The sequence below is a fragment of the Eretmochelys imbricata genome, chromosome 3 (assembly GCF_965152235.1).
Source record: "Eretmochelys imbricata isolate rEreImb1 chromosome 3, rEreImb1.hap1, whole genome shotgun sequence".
NCBI classification, from domain to species: domain Eukaryota; kingdom Metazoa; phylum Chordata; order Testudines; family Cheloniidae; genus Eretmochelys; species Eretmochelys imbricata.
The window spans coordinates 2,828,020-2,850,252 of NC_135574.1; the positions used below are offsets into that span (position 1 = coordinate 2,828,020).

The window sequence follows — 22,233 nt, forward strand, 5'->3', positions numbered from 1 at the left end:
GTCTAGAATGTAATCACATGTGGTAGGATGAGAAAAGAATATTGTAAAAAAAGGTTGCATAACACGGGCGTGAAAAAAGAAAAAGGAAAGAGGGGGAAATGGTGTGTCAGATATGAACAGCAAATGGAACCCAAAAACTCTATTTAAAATGACAGATGAAAAGCTATCTTTCAAAAACAATCCTTACCTATGTTACTAACACCTCCTTTCTTAATTAAAATTGAATTAAAAAAACAGTATTGTTATCTTTCTGCATTTCACTTCGCTTGGACAAAGAATATTGAGAGGCAGCATTATTTGGGGAAATAGCACAGACTCAAGAGTAACACATGGTCCACACTACTAAGCAGGACCAGCTTGCCTAAACAGGCTAGGCAGGTGGGTAGTTGTGATCAGAACGTTGATTGCCTGAGAACTGCACACCCAGATCGTCTGAACTAAAAAATTCTATTATTTTTGTTACCCCGTCCTACCCTTCCGTCCCCCCACCTCACGTTTTTAGATGCAGGCTCTTTGGGGCACGAGTATCATTTACCAAATGCTTGTCCAGTGCTTAGCACACTGGAGCCTCAGCCTGGATGAGAGCTCTAGACACGACCACAATATATAGTCTCTGCTGCTTATGATTCCATAGCATGGCATATTTCAGTTCACAGAAGGAGCTGCAATGGCGCCATGAAGTGGAGAAAACATCAGGTTTAGGAGAAAACAGATGGTAAAACATGATATTTCCTCCACTTACCTTCATTGAGCCATTGTAGCGGCTCTTGAGAGTGGAAACAGGAATTGCTTGTGATATCACCAGCAGCATTGGACTCCAATGACTTTGCTGGGAGAAAAAATGACAGTCAAGGGACAATTAAGTTTTCTTTAATTTGTGTGTAATTACTGACAAGGTACATAAATCAATTTTCAACAAAACATTGAACACGTAATAAATGCAACGTCCAAGCTTTAAATAGGGTCCAGTATCATGGGACATGGCAAGACAGAAAAACACTGCCCAGGGGTGCTGGAACTAGGGGCACGGGGCGTGCTGCTGCACCCCCTGGATGGAAGAGGATTCCATCATAACACAGAGTTCATGGTTTGGTTCAATGGCTCTCAGCACCCCACCACTATAAAAATTGTTCCAGCGCCCCTAACATTACAGCAGGGCAGTCCAAATGCTTTTTGGACAGGTAAGCAGGACAATTTTCAGCCCCAGATTTTCAACACCACCACTACTCACCGGCATTACCACCGCTCACCAGCAGCTGGAATTCCCCGTCTCACCCAGTGAGGCTGGAATTTAAAGGCATTGTCTTCCTGCATGCAGGGGATAGGGGAGGAAGGTTGGTGTCTGCTTGCACTGGGGAGGATGTATATCTGCTGTGGCCTGGGCTTGTAGCATAACATACTAGCCTGTGACTCAGACAGAGCTCCCAAACACAAACTGCTACATGCAGATGCCTTTCCAGGAAATGCTATCTTGAGCATGGTGCAACATGAAGGAAACATTCCTTCATCTGGTGAGCTCAGACATGAACCAGATAGGGGGAAGCATGCTTTTCATGCAGTTTTTCTTTAGCAAGCAACAGGTGATCTGTACCAGTCTCAGTGCTTTTTGCAGACACTTTTAGGCCTAACACATGGCAAAGTCACTTCTGAAGGGGCAAATTACCTTTCCTTTTCCATCTGCTTTTCTTCCTGTCTTTGTTACTGCCACCATCACTGCTACTCCTGCTGCTGCTACTGTTCTCCGAGCTGTGAGAGTCTGACTGCGCGTCACTGCTCTCTTCTGAGCCGTCAGACAGCTCTTTTAATCCGTCTGGAACATCCTTCTGCAAATGAAAGAAAATCAGGTGGAGTCAATGTGACCTACTCCAATTCCATGAAAAAATGTACGGGAAACCAAAAGAACCTCAAAGGAAAAGAGTTTCAGTATTATTTACTAAGCACGGACAATGGTTTCTTCTATGCAGCAGAGTGATGTCAGAGACAATCCGCTTCTCTGGCTTCTCACACCCCCACCTGGCCCTGTAACAACTCATACAAAACGCTGCCACTAAACTCCTCTGTCTTGCCTGTCACTCATCCGGCCATCCCTTTATATTTTTCTGTCACCACATTCAATTGCTCTGCCTTCCTTACATACCTGTCACTCTCTCATTCCAACATCCCCACCTGCCACCTTGCTCACCAACACCACTACCCTTAACTATTTATTACCTTCCCTTCTGCAGATGTAAGCCCCTCTTGAACAAGTTCTCTATGGGTTGTATTCCTGCTCCCTAACCACTATGTCTGGCCTTAGATTGTGAACTTCCCTGGGAAAGGGGCCATTTCTTGTCTGTTTGAAAGCACCTAGCCCAGGCTAATAAATCTTCCTCGACCACCCAACCAAAACAAACAAACCACACAATATAATCATTCTATTATTTATATAACATCAAAAGTGTGCAAAGTGCTTTACAAACAACTTGGAAGAGGACATTATCCCTTCCCCTGATGAATTTAGAATCCAAAGAGATTACTGAAGAAGTGGGATTTTTACCCACGGAAGCTTATGCCCAAATAAATCTGTTAGTCTTTAAGATGCCACCGGACTCCTTGTTGTTTCTGTGGAAACAGACTAACACAGCTACCCCCTCATACTTGACACCAAAAGGAGAATAGTGGATGAGCCATAAAAAGTAACTGATTAAGATGGGGGATTTAGCACAATTCTTTCACATTTTTTCCGGGGGAGAGGGGACCATTTTGCATGGGACTATTTTTTAAAATCCATATTCCTACCTATCCAGGTGTCAATTCCCATATCCAAACACTGATGCCAGCCTTCATTGCCCACTTCAATTTTTAAACAACCACCTTTCATGTAGTCTCCCAGGCTGTCTCTTACACTTGGCAGAAGCTCCTCATAAATATCCACAAAGCCTTTGTCCTCCTTTAAATCCCTCCTCAAAACTCTCTTTTGCAGCGATGCCTATTAAAAAAAACTTTACAATGGTTTGGGCAGCTGGTGTGCTAAGACCATGGCTCATCAGACTGTCCAGTAAGGTCTCATTGTTTCCTTGTGCTTCCCCATCTGTCCGTGTCTAGCTGTTGTCTCTTGCCTTATACTTAGATTGAAAGTTCTGTCCTTGTTTGGTTCAGCACCTAACATAATATGGTCCTGGTCCATGATTGGAGCTCCGAGAGGCTAATGAAATACAGATACAAATAAAACAACAACTTAAATGTTTGAAGGGCAAACTAGGGTTTCTAAGCTTCATGGCAGGAGTGTGTGTTAAGTTGAAAGCCTAACTGCCTGGGTAAGGGAGAACGTGCCTTTACTGAAGAAGACCTAGGGCCTGATCCAAAGCCCACTGAAGTCAATGGAAAGAGTCCAACTGACTTCAGTGGGCTTTGGATCAAGTCCATAATGACCAGTAATATACGGACATAGTTTGATGCAGAGGTGGACCTGGCAGCTCTCTAAGTCCCTTGTAAAAACAAATGTCAAATTCACTGAATTATTACAGTCTGCGCATGTGTGGACGCATCTGTGTTTTTGTGCTGAAAGCTCAGAATGACAGCCTTGCAGACCAAAGTCCTGTCTCCCCACACAACTGTTACAGCACAGGCAGTGAAAGTTCCACGCATAGACTGCCCTTTAGTGATGACCATATTATATATATTATATATAGGCCTGAATTACCACAAGGATGCTAGTTAGTTCCAACAGGTTTCATGATTCTTCTGGTGTGGATTTTTATTATTGTTAACATCTTTTTGCAACATTTTTCCTGTAATTGTCTGTCAAATATAAAGGGACGGGTAACAACCTTTATGTATGCAGTAACATCAAATCCCTCTTGGCCAGAGGTACAGAATCACTTACCCGTAAGGGGTTAATCAGTTCCAAAGATGGACTGGCTAGTGGTCACGTTGGACAGCACTTGAGTCTTGAACCAACCTCTCACCAGCCAGTTGTCCAGGTATGGACCTTCTGGTTTCCTCAAGACCACTGCCATACGCTTTGTGAAAAGATGTAGAGGTGCAGGCAGGACTGAAAAATGGTAGTTGGGTTGGTTGACCAAAACATGGAGAAATTTCCTGTCGCTCTGACATATTGCCTCATGAAAATATGTACTCTAAGTCGAGGGCAGGGTCCCAGTCACCAGAATCCAAGGAGTGGCTAATGAAAGTCAGAGTGACCAGGAAAACTATTTTCTTTAGGCATTTGTTCAACTTTTACAGATCTAGTATGGGTCAGATCTTTTACTTCTGGGATTAGCAAGCAGCGAGTGTAAAAACCAAAAGCCAGGATGGTTTGTTGGGCCTCCTAAGGGAGACCAGATGGCTGGAGTCACAAACATCTGCACATCATAATGGCCGATACCCCAGCACTAACTGCAGAATCACAACATCCAAATCCACTTTCAGTAAGGTCCAGGCCACTAATTTTCTCTCATCCACCGTAGTGAGGAACTATCCATCCTTAAGCTTCAAGATACTGTCCCAGAGGTTAAAGTCATAGCAACCCAGCAATGCCTGCTGATTAGCAATCCTGAACTGCAGTCCAGCTGCTGAATAACGTTTTCTGCCAAACAGATAGCGCTTCATTGCATCCTTTGCTTTCAGAGTAAGATGCTTGCTTATGCTTGCTTGCTTGCAGCTGAAACCACCAATGACCACCAACAGGGGAGGGGGTGTAAAAATGTTCAGATTCCTGTAAGGGGAGAGCAGACCTTTCTGATGGGGGGAGGGTGGGGGGGGAGGCATTAGGGAAGATGGAGTTTGCCACAGCACTTTGGTGGGCTCTTGGATAGCCTTATTAACTGGGAGTGCCAAACGTTAAGATGTCGACAAGTCTGTGGGACCTCTCTCAAACCTTATCCACCTGACTATCCCAGGCAGAAGCCATCCTCTTTAAGAGGTTCTGATGGGCTCTATAATCTTCAGATGGCAGTAAGGAGCCCTCCACTACCACTGCCTTGTTGGGTAATGAAGAGGAGGAAGCCAAAGCTGGCTGTGGTGAGGCCTCCTCTGGTTTTTCCAAGGGGAGATTCATCAGAGCAATTTCCTCTTACTCAGTATCAAGCCATGTATCAGGAGTTTCCTGCTGAGATGGCTTTTGATGCCTACTTAAGGAAGTAGAGCAAGAAGGTTTCGGAGACTATCTGGAGGCAGGGGGAAAACCCCAATGGTTCCAAAATGGCCATTGGTAAGGCCCTGGAGCCCAATTTCTTCCAGGCCATGGATCTCTACTCGCTGGCCACCACAGAGCCTCCAGTCACAGGAGAGTTGTGAGCTATGTGATGCAGCTGTGACAAGTATTAGCTGACCTCCAAATCTGACCAAGTATGTGTGGTTTGGGGGTGGGGGGTAGAGGGGACGCACCTGTTCCTGTCTGAATCATAGAATATCAGGATTGGTAGGGACCTCAGGAGGTCATCTAGTTCAACCCCCTGCTCAAAGCAGGACCAATCCCCAACTAAGTCTGTGCCAGGTATTGGTGTTGCTAGTCTGAAGAAGATGGTATCGAAGAGATCATCACTGGTTTCCCTCTGGACAGCACCATACGATGAGGTTCTCAGGTGTCCAGAGGAGCCCACAGTACTGAACGCTGAAATGAAGAAGCCAGGAAATATTTATTAGCAGTTAACCGTACCACTGGATTCTTGATCCCTAGTACAACCAGTACCAAGAGATTTAGCAAATCATATGCCATAGCATAAACTTCCGGAGTTGACGGCACCAGGATAGTACCTTGCTGCTGAGTCGACAAGGACAGCACTGTTGAACTAGATGGTTCTGCTTCAGGGTCTGGTCTCAACAGGACCTGTTCTCAGGTCCCACCTGAGTAGATTATTGCCTTGGGAGTGCCATGGCCTTGAGTGCACTCCATCATCTTTTTCAGCATGCTTGCTGGACTTAGGTGCCTGGGAACTTGAATGCCCAGATACTGAGTCCTTTGAAGCTATGTTCTGGGTGCCTCTTCCTCATTCTCAGGGAGAGTGACTTGCATTGGGGTTCCACCAAAACAAGAGGAGCCTTCCTGCACCTGCTCCAAGCAGAAAAGCTCCGAGGATGGGAGCAGGGATGACCATCAGAAGAAATTTAAGTCTGGTCTCCTTGTCTTTTTTGATTCTTTGTTTAAAGACCCTGAAGCAGCAACTGGACTGAGGTTGCTCACTCATATCAGATTCTTGCAGGACTCGCAGGTCTTGAGCCTGGTGACTGAGGCATGCCGCAGCACCAAAACCAGTACCAAAGGGAATCAAAGAGCACAGAAAAACCTCACTTTATTAAAGAAAACTTAATACTATTGCTTACTTAACGCACACTATGACTAAACTTGAGCACCACCTATATACAGACAGAGGGGAACCTTGCAGTAGCTAACAACGCTCCAACAACGGTCACAACCAGTACGAAGCAGTGGGGTGGGGGAGGCTCTTTCCTTTATACCATATGCAGTGGCATGAGACAGCAGAGGGCACATGTGCCACCCTGATGGGTACCGCTGAGGAAAAAAATCTCCAACAGTGCACTGGGTGTGCACATACTGAAATGGAATGGACATGTGCAATCACCTGAATAAGAACTAACTATGCCTAAACTAACATTAATATTTACAAAACAATAGAACAGCTAAAAGAGATGCATCAAGATGCGGACACCGTGCAGCCCTGTCTCACCATTACGGATAACAGGAAGGAAGTGAGTAGCAGTTGGGCTGCTCTGCCCTTCATGCCTTTGGTACAGGAGCACAAGAACATGTGTGGCTGCCAAAAGATTCTGATCTTAAGCGCATGCGTGCCAAGAATAGTGTTTATTATAGAAATATCTAGATTTAGACAAGCACCAGAAGAACTTTCAGTTTACATACATTGATGTCTACTTCTCCTTTTTCAATTTGTTATACATTGCTTTTTTAATTCTAATTGCTGCCTTCACTGTCCCTGCTAGCATGATGGGCTCTTAGCTAAAGTTGTCCTTTTTCTTGAATGTGTAATTGAGACTTTCGGGCCATCTAATAAACTCTTCTTTAATTCCTCCCAACTCTCAATTACATATTTCAATTAAAATTTTTCCTCCTGATCAATTTTGCTCATAATTTTCCTCAGCTGTAGGAAACTTGCCATTTTAAAGGCACCAAGTACATATAAATGGTAAGTTTATATATATTATATAATTATATATGTATTCTTGGTGGTCCTCTCCTGTGTTTGCCTATACTGAAGATAAATCAGGTCACGATCACTGGTCTCTAGGTAACCACCTGCTTCCAGTCCAATGATCAGTTCATCCTTACCTGCCATAATGATGTCCAAAATAGAGTTACTTCATGCTGAATGCAATATATTCTGTGTTTAGAATATTATCTGTAATTTTTAAAAACTCTACTGACGATTTACTAATGGATGCCTGAGACCTCCAGCATATTTCCCCCAAACTCAAATCCATACATTACACACAGGTGCCATTCTCTGGTTACATATAGGTGATTAAACAAAGGGAGTGAGTTTTCACATTTAATCTATGGAAAAATCTATAGCGGTGCCAGAGGCTGGTTAATTCAGTAGTGTTATTGGAAAACAAGATTTCAAATAAAGATTTTAATAGTTTACAAATTAGACTGATTCCAAATAAAATAATCCTAGGGTTCCCTTTTTAATAAGTTCCCCAGCTGGGGGACTGGATGGTTTGAGTCAATTGGTAATGGAAGAAGGAATTCTTCAGCCTAGGTACAAATCCAGATTAATGGTGACAAAGTTATCACTTGATGGCTAATAAATGGGCTACATTCAGTGAATGTGTCAGCCTTGTTCCTAGGGAACAGGAATTGATATCAGCAAATTAACATCACCATTAGCAAGAGTTGGTACCCCTTATTTTCAGTCTCAGCAGAGAGGCGAAGGACTGCTAAGGCATGAAGAGTAAACATCCTTCTCATTTGGAGATGGTCCCTCAACATCAGGTTTGAGGCACACTGGGGAAGCTTCTATTGCAATTGCGTATGCTGTTGAAGATCATTGGATGAGGAGCATTTCACTCTTCAGGGCTATCAATCCACCACTTATTAAAATGGCTAAAAGTTCACTAAAGATTTTAAAGAGAGTTCTTCCAGCTGAGACACTTACCTTCAGTGTGTACACTCCCATTCTCCCTGGGACCTTATAGAAAATGCCCTCTTCCCCTCGGGAGTTTGTATGCAGCATAGCATTCAGACATGCAAGAGGAGAAGTCCCACTGAAAACAAAAGCACAGGATTAGCCTCTAACGTTGAAGGAACACTACTAAAGATGATGTTTACTTGGTCAATATTAGTCCTATTAGTCATTTGCTGTGAAACAGGAGTGAGACACTAATGGTCTCTCATTGCCTTTAACAGTCAAACTGTAAAGCATGCAGAGGTGGAGTGAATCCAGCCCCAGCGGGGAGAGGAGCTGAAGTTGCTATGTCCAAGCAATGTTAGGACCAATTCAATATGCACTTGTCCCAGTCCAGGGGGAAAGATTCCTGCCAAATTTAACATCTCAGACCCTCTCTTCAAATCCTGAGCTAACGAAGTAAATATACCCATGGACGGCTTTGTTTTTAAACACCCTAATTTATTAATATCCTTCACCTTCGAACAGTGAAATTAGAAAATCTGTAGGAGAAAGTAGTACAAAGTCTAGTTAGATGCAGAGAGCGAGAGAGAAAGAACTTAGAATCATAGAATATCAGGGTTGGAAGGGATCTCAAGAGGTCATCTAGTCCAACCCCCTGCTCAAAGCAGGACCAATCCCCAATTTTTCGCCCAGATCCCTAAGTGGCCCCCTTGAGGATTGAACTCACAGCCCTGGGTTTAGCAGGCCAATGCTCAAACTTAATCTGCTCCTGTTCCGTTTTCCTTGAGTTGGGAGCAGAGGAGAGACACAGGCTTGCTATATTGTAGTGGAGCCAAAAATGGGAGACAAACAGCTACAATAACCTCAACTGGAGCTTTTGTGGGGTTAGCAGAGGAGAGAAGGTGGGCAGAAGGCTGAAACTCGGGTGGGAGGCTAGCTTCAGAGCAGTCAAACTTAGTTTCAAAAACAGATAAATATTCAGATCACTATTAGGAATTTATTCTTGGATTTGCTGTGAGCTGTATGCTATGTGGAAAAATGCCAGGTGGAGAGATACCAAAAGCTGTACGTGTGTGTGTATAATTATGCACTGTAATGAAATAAGAGATGAGGGATAAGGAAGGGAGAGGAACTATGAAATGTTGCCCACCGAGAAAACTAGTATACGGTGTTTGGATCCTTAATTCTGGGCCACTAGAACTGAAACAGGGAGACCCATATGGGTGCTTTTCCCCTGCTAATGCTGCTTTTTCCCCTGTGCAATTTACACTTCATACTATTCTAAGTTTGCAGGCAGAAAAGTTGGGTGGATAGGGCATGAGACAAGGAGTCAAGTGACCTGGCTTCTATTCCCAAAGCTACCACAGATTAGGCATGTGAGTTCAGGTAGGTCACTTATCTTTTCTGTAAAACAGAGATGATACTTACCCCCTATGGTAAACAATTTTGAGATCTACATATAAAAAACACTGCAAGAATTAAGTACGGATAAGACGCTTCTATCTTCCAATCCCCCACCACTCCTATACAGAAGTACTACTCAAACTGTAAACTGATTCAACATTCCAGATCAGATACATCTTTCATCTTTTAATCTGTAGTGAATAAACTTTACTATAAAAGTTTACTTCTACAAGGCTAATTTTGTTAAGTTAGCCTGTACCTCCCCACCCCTGGCTCCATTTGGGATAGGGATAAGAGGGGAAATCTGGGGCAGAAGACAGTACACAGGAGGTTCAGCCAGCACATATGCACTCCAGAATTACACATTAACACATTAAGTGCTATAGTTATAGAGATAAGACAGTTTAGTAGTTAATCATCATTCATTTCTATTACAGTAGCATGCAGAGTCCCCAAACAGATCTGGGTTCCATTGTGCTGGGTGTTGTACAAACACATAGGAAGAGACAGCCTCCCAAAACACTTGCAGTATAGGTTAAGATAACACACAAATTGAATACAAAATGGAGAGTCAGTTAGGATTTTTACTGAACTGTTATACTGCTGTAGTGCCTACAGGCCTCAATTGAAATGGGGGCCCCATTCTGCTAGGTACTATGCTAACACATAGTGAGAGACAGTCCCTGCTCTCGAGAACTTACTGTCTGTATCGATAAGAACATGGCTGGGAGGGGAAACAGAGGCACAGATACATGAAGTGACTTGCCCCACTCACATAGCAGGCCAGTAATAGAGCCAGAAATTTAATCCAGGTCTCCCGACTCCAAGTCCAAAGACCTATATCTTAAGGACTGAAAGGACCACTAGATTACAGTCTGACTTTCTATATAACACAGGCCCTAGAATTTTATCCAGTTACTCCTGCATTGAGCCCAGTGATCCGAGTTCTGTCCCAAATGTAGCAGCAGTCGATGTAGCCATGGATTCTGCAGTCTGCAGATTCAGTTTATGAAACTGGACAGGTTTTCTGGAGAGCTTTTGGAAACAAATTTGTTTGTAAAATGGCAATTACACCTTACGTCTCTAACTACCCTTTTGGCTTTACTAATGCTGTGGGCATATGCAATAGTTCTCATAAGTTTCACTTCTTATAAAGCTCAAATGGGATGGTACCTCTGTTACCTGCTAATCTTCTAGCAGCAAAGGACTACTCTAGTCTTTCAATATATAATTCCCTACAGAATTAGTCAGACTGATCCACACAGCCAGTATGCTCAGGCATTGTGTCGAGATCCAGAAAGATCTTCAGTTCATAATAAAAAGCTTCAAAGCATTTCTGTGTCTGCCATCTTAACTGTTTAAGGAAGTGTTAACCTAGATTACTTTCCAGCTATCCCATTTTTGTCCTTCATTGTAGCACCTTTAGGATTCCTTGGTGAGACACTGCAGAGTGAGGCAAACACACAGAGCCAACTCTGAACTACCTTTATTAACAAGCAGGAAGAGCAACAGTATACAAGTACATCTCGTTACTTGTCCAAAGTTTATAAGACACAACAACAATTGAAGCACCTAAGCAACATCTATAAAGTATCATAACATCCTGAGGAAATTGAGGCCAACACAGCACATCTAGCAACTGTACCAAGTGCAATGTCCAGCCTGAAAGAGTATGTATGCACACAGAAGCATTCACAATGTTGCCAAAGTGCTACAGTTTTTCATTTTTAGAAGCCAGTGTTTTATCCATGGCAGTTTCCACATCATTTTAGAGAACACTGGGGCCTTGCTCATAGCCACTGTTATTCATTATTTCTGTGTGTCTACACTCATTCTCGTGTGTTAACTATTCCCCAGCGTACCATGTTTATCAATTCTTTGGACAGGTATCTTGTGTGTGTTTGTGAAGCTCCATGTATATTAGGCACTATGTTAAATAAATTTCTGCTTGCAGTCTCTTCTTCAGGATTATTGCTTTCAAAGTTTATCATGCCCATTGAATAGTTGTGTACTGAATGTATTAGCTTCCATTGACACATTTGCTAATTTCCATTGGTACTTATAACCACTTTCCCCCAACACTCATGCCTGAACTATGATAGTGTGTACTGGACTTATCTGCATCAGCTTGGAAGTTTATTTGGTAGCCTTCAAATATCCCAATTTCCCTCACTTAATAATATCTTCTGAAAATTTAACATGTTCCTTATCGCCTCCTCCAATTCATTAATGAAAAGGTTAAGAATTCAAAGAAGAGAGAATCAACATCCAGTATAATAAGATAACTTCTCTATCTGAAAAATTTAAATAAATATATTTGGGGGGGGAGGGGGAGTTGCTGTGAGGGTTAACTAAATAGCATTTATAATATGCTACAGAAGGACAAACTGCAAAGGATTGTTAAGGGCACTCAGTAATAGAAATGAGACAAAGTACTGAGGAGTTCTGGGCTCTCAGCCCTCTGCTCATTCCTCTAAATGACTTGACTATTCAGGTGAGTTATGGACATCCTGATATTTTGCTAGAGTGGCCAAATTTAAATCTTTGTTAGTTTAGATTAAGGTATACTAAACATTCTAAAAAAATTAAAATCAAACAGAGAAGCCTAACAAATTCCTGTTGTGCATACATGCCTCAATGATCTCAATGAGATTAAAGAAAACCAAGTTTCAAGAAAACTGGTTCATCAGAGTTTTATGTGAACAAGGTTTCTGGTTGAAACATGCCCAAAAATGGTTTTTGTTTCTAAATGTGTATATGTTTGCACAACGATAACATAGCTCCATGGAAAATTTCAACCCAGGGGGGATTTGTTTATTGGACTAATAGTCCACTTTATTTAGAAATGGTTTATAACAGATAATTGAGGTTATAAACATCTTACAGACATGAGCAGTATATGTTACAGATCTGCAGTGTTGTAGATGGCCATAAGCAACTCACCTGTTGGACTAAATTAACCATGACATCTATTAAACATTAGCTCTATTTATAAATGGAACCTTAATATAAAATATGTCAGAGTAATGAATATGTAGACATTCATTACACATAATCGCTGCAAATTGGGATTTTTTTTCAGTTTTTGCTTTTGAATACTGCTAGCTTTATTTTTGTAAATTAATTTCCCCTCCTTCACTCTGTGTTTTTGCATCTGAGTTACATAGATATGAAGAGTGTTTTCACTTTCCCTCCCTAACATTTTTTGCATTCAAAACTGGAGCACACAGAAAACTTGAGGTGAACCATTTGATTAAAAATGCAGTTTAATTTGTCTGTTTATTGGAATATCTGAGCATAGATGCATTTTAAGAATTGATACTGTTTGTACTAACTACCAAACTCTAGAATGTACAGTTACAATTCAGAAAAAGCTGTGAATGTTAAAAAAATAAGTTATAAAGCATGTGTTAAACTTATTTCACACAGAACAAGACAAACCTCCTCCAAAAAGCACCAAAACAAAAGTGCACATAAATACACTGTCATGCAAATCAAGCTTTTGATCACACATTTCAGGTTCACAAACAGTTCTAACGTTAATTTGTAAGATACTAAGCATTCCCATGCTGTTAACTTAATTGACATCTTCCACACACTTCACAAGCAGATTAAGTTTCAAATTTGCATTGCACTCTAGTGCTAATGCAAACAGCATGCACAAAAAGGTAGATTCAACTAGTGGAAAGCTTTAACGCTAATTATACAGCTACCTCTCTGCTTATAGACCTGTGCGTGAAGCAAGCTGGTTGGTTTCTTAATTAAGGCTTAATTATGAAGCTGTGAATTAAATTCAATTAAGCTCACATATAATAGTAGCTTTAGAACATTAGCAGTCAGTCTTACCTTCTGGAGTTGGATTGCAACCCAAAAAAAGGAGAGAGAGACCCCTTTAAAAATGTAAGCAAAGCAATGATCTAATAATTAATATACACCCACATCCCCATCCACAAAAGACCTTCAGAGGAAGTGCATCACTGCACCAATACACATTTTTGGAGCAGACTTCAGTAGTACCCAAGCTTGTGGAGACTGAATGTAGGTATAAAAGAGCAGGCGTGGGGAGAGGGTGCACCTGTCCTCATATTGTTTTCAGCTAATTTTCAGAGAAGTTCCAACACCTCTATCCACTCTGGACACAGCTACCTGGCTGCTCTTGGATCTAGAAGCTAAGTGAAACCATGCAGACTGCTAACAGACTAATGGGCCCATTGGTACCTTCCCTCAGTCCCTGCTTATTTCTATGCGGGGCAGTATACTGCCAGCTGAGTAACTCATATGGGAACATACCAGCACAGCACAGAGTTCAACCATGGCTGAAGATGAAAGTGTAGTAACAAAGGAACTATGGGAGTTTTTCGTAGAGTTGCCTCAAGGTAGCAATTTGTGTTCTAGTAAGCCTCCTGTAGCACTGGCTGGACAGGAAAACCACAACATCTTAAGTTCAGAAGAAATGGGTGAAAGTAAATATACATTTGTTAAACAGAAAATATGGGTCAGTCAACCTTGAGAGTGTCTCCAGTAATGAGCTGCCATTTACATTTGGTAGCACCTTTCATCTAAATGTATCCCAGAACACTTCACTGAGTGTTCATGGACTCCTCTTGGCCCAGAACCCTGCAAGAGAGGCATCATGCAAGAAGATGGCTAGCTTACGGTACAGTATATCTAGCAAGGAGACCTAAGAAGCTCACTAATCAAAGGACGGCTAACTAAGAGGAGGGAGGCATAGCAAGCGAGTCTCCTCCACTTGCAAGGAGAAGAAGATCTTCAAAGGAACGGATCAGATTGATTCAGAGGGGACTCATTTTGGCCTAGGAGGGAAGGAAGTATAGTTTCTGTTAGGGGGAAGTCCAATTTATTTGGTTTCCATTTCATGGGAAACCAAAGATGAATACATTTCTCGTTATGGCTTAAGTTAGGGACACACACAGGGTTCAAAAAGCACATTCTACAAGTGACCTTTTGCCTTTCTGCCCCAGACAACTTGCTGGCTCAAAATTAGACACCAAGTTCAACAGGAAAGAGAATGACTGAGGAGTCATCTGATAGGTTCCTGTAGTGCTCATCATGACAGGATCTAAACACTATTGGTAATGGTGAACTATCCCATCTGCCTAAAGAGAAGCTCAATATAATAGGTATAAAAGGAGCTGGTGTGGGGAGAGGATGCACCTGTCCTCAGATATTATTTTCAGCTCATGTTCAGAGAACCTCTGACACCACTTATTGGCGACCCCTCAGTTGCCAGCAAGAAGTTGCCATTATCCAGCAGTTGCTAATAAGCAGAAGGCAGGTTTGTCACTGCAACCAGGGAAGGAAGTGTTGTGACATGCCTTCTCTGGGTGCAGCCCTGCAAACCTGCCTACGGGCCAGGCAGTACAGCAGCAGGGAGTGAGGGCTGCACCCCAGGTACTGAGGCTTTCTACGGCGAGTGGGAGAATGGGGGCTTGTAAAGTTGCATCACACCTCTCCCTGTGCTCTCTGGGGGTCAGGGGTCAGCATGTCCCAGCACTTCCTTCCCGAGATGCAGCCCCCTGGCATGGTGCAGCCTGGAGAGCGAAAGGAAATGTACCATGTCGCTGTGTGCAGGCAGGTTTGCAGAGCAGCAACCAGGGAAGGCACACGCCAGCACATCATTCCCTGCCTGCAGCTGGGACCTTTCTTTCAAAACATGATAATAAGCCGCACACCATTGCCAATATCCAAATCCCATTAATGTTAAAGTCGGTGGGACAGGATTGGTTCCTGACAAAATGCTGCTACTGACTGGAAATTGCCTAGATCCAGATTGCTATTAAGCAGAATCTATTGTACCTAGGATTTCTCTTCCCACCAAGGAGACAGCATACTCTGTTTTGTACAACTCCACATGGCTTTCTTGTGAGTGGATAGCAAAAACTGTTAGTATAGAGTTGTCTGTAGTGTTGTAGCTGTGCTGGTCCCAGGATATTAGAGACACAAGGTGGATGAGGTAATGTCTTCTACTGGACCGAATTCTGTTTGGCGAGTGAGATAAGCTTCCAAATTTATGGAGAGCTCTTCTTCAGGTCTGCCTGAACAAACACAGTTCTCAGCTAAGACAACAGTGCTGGGAAAAGTTTCACAAATTACTGTGCCAAATACTTCTATGTATTTAGTTCACTCTGCATGGATTCCAGGTCCCGCTGAATAGGGAAGTCTTCTCTGACCTAAGAAAGAGTTTTTATATGGAAATGACCCAGTCACCTGGTCTACATTTCACCTATACACTTTGTGGGGAACAGTAAATGTCCATTACATTAGGTATACCGCCACAATCTTTATATGCTTGTCCTTTTCATAGAATCATAGAAGATTAGGGTTGGAAGAGACCTCAGGAGGTCATCTAGTCCAACCCCCTGCTCAAAACAGGACAAACCCCAACTAAACCATCCCAGCCAGGGCTTTGGTAAGCTGGGCCTTAAAAACCTCTAAGGATGGAGATTCCACCACCTCCCTAGGTAACCCATTCCAGTGCTTCACCACCCTCCTAGTGAAATAGTTTTTCCGAATATCCAACCTAGACCTCCCCCACTGCAACTTGAGACCATTACTCCTTGTTCTGCCATCTGCCACCACTGAGAACAGCTGAGCTCCATCCTCTTTGGAACTCCCCTTCAGGTAGTTGAAGGCTGCTATCAAATCCCCCCTCACTCTTCTCTTCTGCAGACTAAATAACCCCAGTTCCCTCAGCTGCTCCTCGTAAGTCATGTGCCCCAGCCTCCTAATCATTTTCATCGCCCTCCGCTGGACTCTTTCCAATTTGTCCACATCCTTTCTGTAGTAGGGGGGTGCGGGGACCAAAACTGGATGCAATACTCCAGATATGGACTCACCAGTGCTGAATACAGGGGAATAATCACTTCACTTGATCTGCTGGCAGCGCTCCTACTAATGTAGCCCAATATGCCGTTAGCCTTCTTGGCAACAAGGGCACACTGCTGACTCATATCCAGCTTCTCATCCACTGTAATCATTTAGCAAGCATTGATTTTTCACCCCTCTGTACTTATGTGGAGCTGATATAAATATTTTAAGTTTTAGCTCTACATATGCATATACACCCACCCCCCAAATACTTTAGCAGCTTTTACTACGAATTTACCAAAAAGTCAATAAAACCATCAGCTAACCCACAAGCCACACCCAACTACACTTTTCTCCCCATAAACATAAGCCCTCATGAAGCTTCTTCTTACCCAATGGCTTAAGTGAATAAATAGGCTTTGTGATTTGCCCTGAAGATCAACAAGCCTGAGCTACTGCAGTCCAATTAAGGGAGTGGGAGGAAGAGTAGCTTCCAAAGCCAAGTACCACTGCATTTTAAATTGCTGGACCCATCTTTTAAAGAAAAGGAATTTAATATTGTTTGCTTATTGAAGATCACCACAAAATAAAAACTGCATGTGGTAATTCCGGTCCTGCTGAGCCCAGATTTCAGAATTTCCACTGAATAAAAAGGGGGAGAAAAGCCAGGGATAGCTGCCAGGGGGTATAGTGAAAATTTGGTGATATGTCTCTCTTGTCCAGTTAAGTCTTCACCTTATTATATGAGCCAGACTATTTTTATCCTAATTGGTATAAGTACTAAGAAATGCTCAAGGAACAGAACATAATAGGTGATACTAGATCATTCTTTGCTAGCACTGGATTGATGCGTTTGCCCTTTTACTAACAAAGGCACACAAAAAAAATTCCAGTTTATGGAACAGCTGTGAACAGTCCAAACAAAACTGAAGTGCTCTCCAAAAACCTAAGGTATGTCAGAGCTTTTCATTTTGTGATCTAGGAGATGAACAAAGCATAGAAATGGATCTCTTGCAGTAGGTAAAACTTGGATATTATTTTCAATTAAAAACAAATCTCTTAACAGAACCAAGAAAAATCTTTGTCCTTGTGGAAAAAGCAGCAAAAAGGGAGCAAGAAAGAACAACTCTCACGCTGCTATTGGAGCCAATTTCCACGAGAAAGACAACCTGAAAGGCAGGTAACAGACAGAGCAGTGGATCACTGAATAGGGCACATGCTCTTTAGAAGATTCAAAGTCCACAAAGGAGCTAAACCAAAGGAAAGACTACAGGAAGGCGACAGGAACCCACCAGACATACTTCTATACCACCGACTCCTCTATAAGTAGATGAATGCATTTAGTGTACAAATAAGTCACATTTGAGGCCACTTTAAGTTGCAGGCATCAGTGCTGGGAAGAGAATGCCTCATTTGATGCATGTAAAAGCTGATACAAATCACTGTTCTATACCACTAGTAGGGCTAGAGTGACCAGTTTCTTCAATTTTCATAAACATTAGTTAGCAGCAAGCCCTAAAAGGCAAAATTAAAAAAACATGGGCTAGTGCACAACAGACAAAACCAAATATTTTAATAAGCATATTGCTCCAAGGGTGTATAGATAATCTTCAAAAACACAGAACACTTTCTATCCTTATTTCTTGCAATCAGGCTCAATAAGGAAAACTCAACTAACATGAATGAACTGGACAGCAAGCAATTAAAAGAAAAGAACTGGACTCAGATGAGGGATGAGAAGAGAAAAAATGTCATGGGAGCACATAAAGGAAGCATATGCTTCAGCTGAGGAACAGAAAAAAAATTTTACCTTGTCATATATTATAGGTCAGACAAAGAAAGAATCTTCAGTTAGGCAGAATATGGCTTTGATCTGAAAGTCTCAGGTTCAAAACTAGAGTCTGAATCTCAAAGCAAAAAAATGGTGGCGCAAAAAAATTCTGAAACATAATCCTAAAATGAGGAGTAGGAATAGTGGCTACATTTCTTTTGGACAACTAAACCCTACATCCCCGTGGGCTTAACCACAAGGCAACTCTGGAAATGCAGCCTGAAGTCTCAACTCCATATACACGGGCATTTACCTTTTGGATGTCATCTATATAATTTGAAGATGCTACAAGCTATCTGTATTCAAGAGGTTCCAGTTTTAATAATGGATATTTTACACCAAAAGTCACAACAGTTAGACATGCCTACATGTAAAGAAGTCAAAATGGACATCTTTCACTGAGCCCAATTGCAACATTACATATTACAACTGTTAGTTTCAATGAACATTGGGAAGTGACTCCAATTTCAACAGGAGTAATTTAAGGAGATTTATCCAACTCTGAGATCATCTATCATGAAGATGAAAAGTCTACTGACTGTGACCAAGGGCTTGTCTACACTTCCACTTACAGCACCGAACTTGCATCGCTCAGGGGTGGGGGTATTTTTTCACACCCCTGAGCAAGGAAAGTTTCAGTACTGTAAAGTGGCAGTGTAGCTAGCGCTGGTAGCTACGCCCCTTGTGGAGCCGGTTTAAGCAGCGCTTTAATGTCAGCTGAGTAGCCATACCCTACAAAAGCAAGTGGGATTACACCTCCACTTATTTAATTAGCCTCTACTTTGTCCAGTTTATTCCCTCTGAATACCTACAAAATACTTCCAGGTGATGGGAGATGCTCTAGTTCCAGGTTTCTTCCTTCATCTTGGAGGATGCATGAATGAAATCTTCACACTGCTTCCAGCCTTCCTTTTTCCCAGAAGGCATTACTGGCACTGATGGTGCAGTTGCAGCCACTGACCAGTGAAACATTTACACAGGATCTCAGTTCTGCATCTATGGTTTGAAAATGCTTGTCCCTAGGAGCTATTAGAAGTGAACAGCAAATTCCCCTATGTTGTTGCAATAGTTTGTGGCCAGGTGTTTTAAAATTTTGCACTCCTAGCAGTCTCTGCCAGAGGATGTACACAGCCTGAAAAGGCAGAGAATGAGAGGTAAACTGAGCATGCCATGGCTTGTCTTGATTAGGGAAGAGGTAGCATTGGAAAGCCTCACCATTGTCTGTATTACCAGACTGGTGTAAGAATGAAACCCCATTTCCAGTTTTGTTGCTAACACACACACACACACACACACACTCTTCAATTTTATAACTACCTTAAACATATTTATGAGAGGACTGGAATATAGGTCCCCTTGTTATTATCAATCTAGGGATGAAGCAGCATGAAAATTACTAAAATACCATCTCACACCTAACTTTGGCCTGCCAGCTTACAAATGAGGCACTAGTGGGAAAAACATTATACTGATGCCCATGCTGTGGTTAAGTACCAGGCGTCAGTCACCACTGCTGTCAATTAAGCACCAAATTCAGTTTTGACACTCTGTTGGTAAGAAGGGTCAATTAAACATTTCTTGACTATTCCATTTTGTGTTTGCCTTGCAGCACTAATCATCTAACACTATCTCCACAATTCTGCCAATATCCTCACTAACACACACAAATGTATGCAGACTTTTTATACGACCTCTATTACAATAGTATCCAAGCACTTCACAAACATTAATTTATCTTCACCACACCCTGAGGATCTATCATTCCATTTTGTAAATGGATACCAGGCAGAGAGACCAAGCCTTTGACCAAGGCCATTCAAGAAGTTTCTGTCAATGCTGGGAACTGAACTGAGTTCTTCTGAGTCCCAAATCCAGTGCTTGAGCCAGAAGATTAATGTATAAAATATTTTCTTAAACAATATGATTCGTTAGCTATTAGTTGCCTGCCCTCCTCTGAGTAATATATTTTAAGAGGATGTTGGCAATTCATGCCTTTATCCAACTTTGATTCCTTCCAAGCCTGTACATGTAATTTGCAGTTCTGCAAATTAAAAGGGAAAAGTCATACTGATTTTCTGGTAATAAAAACAAAGGAGGAGTATGAGCATTCCAGGATTATCTGCTTTATCTCCTTGAGCACTTAAATATTTGATATTTCAAAACAGCCAAATTTCTTCACTTACACACATGAAAAATATTCCCTTTTCTTCTGTTTTGCTTTCACAAAAACCAAGAGTAAGAGCTATTTTACATCAACCACTGGATGTTTAATATTATGTCAGACACTGAAGAAAGCCTGAAGCCAATCATATTAATGGTTTTAAGACAGGTCTTGGTGCAGTTGGATGACTCAGGGTCTAAAAAAAAGGGGGGGGGGCTCCTGCACACTCCAAGCCACAAAGAGAAAACTCACTGCGTGCCTTATGAACTAGAAGAGCAAAATACGTGCTTTCAAAACTGAGCAGCATTTTTGAATGTAATAGCATTTTGGGTGGTGTGTCAAATCCATAATCCAACTAGGGCTGTCGATTAATCGCTGTTAACTCACACAATTAACTCAAAAAAAATTAATCATGATTAAAAAACTATTTGCGATTAATCAGTTTTAACTGCACTGTTAATAGAATACCAATTGAAATTTATTAAATATTTTGGATGTTTTTCTACATTTTCATATAGTATTCTGTGTTGAAATAAGAAAAGTACACTGATTTCAATTACAAATATTTGGACTGTAAAATGATAAACAAAAGAAATAGTATTTTTAAATTCACCTCATACAAGTACTGCAGTTCAATCTCTTTGTTGTGACAGTGCAACTTACAAATGTAGATTTTTTTGTGTTACATAAGTGAACTCAAACAAAACAATGTAAAACTTTAGAGCCTACAAGTCCACTCAGTTCTACTTCTTGTTCAGCCAATCACTAAAACAAACAAGTCTGTTTACATTTACGGGAGATACTGCTGCCCACTGCTTCTTTACAATGTCACCAGAAAGTGAGAACAGGCATTCGCATGCCACTGTTGTAGCTGGCGTCACAAGATATTTACATGCCAGATGCGCTAAAGATTCATATGCCCTTCATGCTTCAGGCATCGTTCCAGAGGACATGCTTCCATGCTGATGACGCTCGCTAAAAAAAATGCGTTCATTACATTTGTGACTGAATTCCTTGAGGGAGAATTGTATGTCCCCTGTTCTGTTTTACCTGAATTCTGCCATATAGTTCATGTTATAGCAGTCTTGGATGATGACCCAGCACACGTTCATTTTAAGAATGCTTTCACAGCAGATTTAACAAAGCGCAAAGAAGGTACCAGTGTGAGATTTCTAAAGATAGCTCCAGCACTCGACCCAAGGTTTAAGAATCTGAAGTGCTTTCCAAAAATCTGAGAGGGATGAGGTGTGGAACATTCTTTCAGAAGTCTTAAAAGAGCAACACTCCAGTGCGGAAACTACAGAACCCAAACCACCAAGAGAAAACCAACCTTCTGCTGGTGGCATCTGACTCAGATAATGAAAATGAACATGTGTCGGTCTGCTCGAGCAGAACCCGTCGTCAGCATGGATGCACGTCCCCTGAAATGGTGGTTGAAGCATGAAGGGACATATGAATCTTCAGTGCATCTGGCACATAAATATCTTCATAGAATCATAGAATATCAGGGTTGGAAGGGACCTCAGGAGGTCATCTAGTCCAACCCCCTGCTCAAAAGCAGGACCCATACCCAATTAAATCATCCCAGCCAGGCCTTTGTCAAGCCTGACCTTAAAAACTAAGGAAGGAGATTCCACCACCTCCCTAGGCAACGCATTCCAGTGTTTCACCACCCTCCTAGTGAAAAAGTTTTTCCTAATATCCAATCTAAACCTCCCCCACTGCAACTTGAGACCATTACTCCTTGTCCTGTCCTCTTCCACCACTGAGAATAGTCTAGAACCATCCTCCCTGGAACTACCTCTCAGGTAGTTGAAAGCAGCTATCAAATCCCCCCTCATTCTTCTCTTCTGCAGACTAAACAATCCCAGTTATCTCAGCCTCTCCTCATAACTCATGTGTTCCAGACCCCTAATAATTTT

General features: G+C 42.0%; 1 protein-coding gene across 8 annotated transcripts in view; it reads right to left on the reverse strand.

Annotated features, from left to right (window-relative positions):
• The window catches only part of ASXL2 (ASXL transcriptional regulator 2), a 253,377-nt gene that overhangs the window by 129,828 nt on the left and 101,316 nt on the right, over positions 1–22,233 (reverse strand). For 7 of the 8 annotated variants that reach the window (XM_077812286.1, XM_077812285.1, XM_077812287.1 and 4 more), the window contains 2 exons: positions 8,115–8,223; positions 1,664–1,823 (listed from right to left, as the gene is read on the reverse strand). In XM_077812286.1, coding sequence (XP_077668412.1) covers positions 1,664–1,823; positions 8,115–8,223 — 269 coding nt within the window. Of the gene's footprint in view, positions 1–1,663; positions 1,824–8,114; positions 8,224–13,337; positions 13,378–22,233 lie in introns of those variants that run through there. The other variant, XM_077812292.1, reaches the window with a different exon arrangement.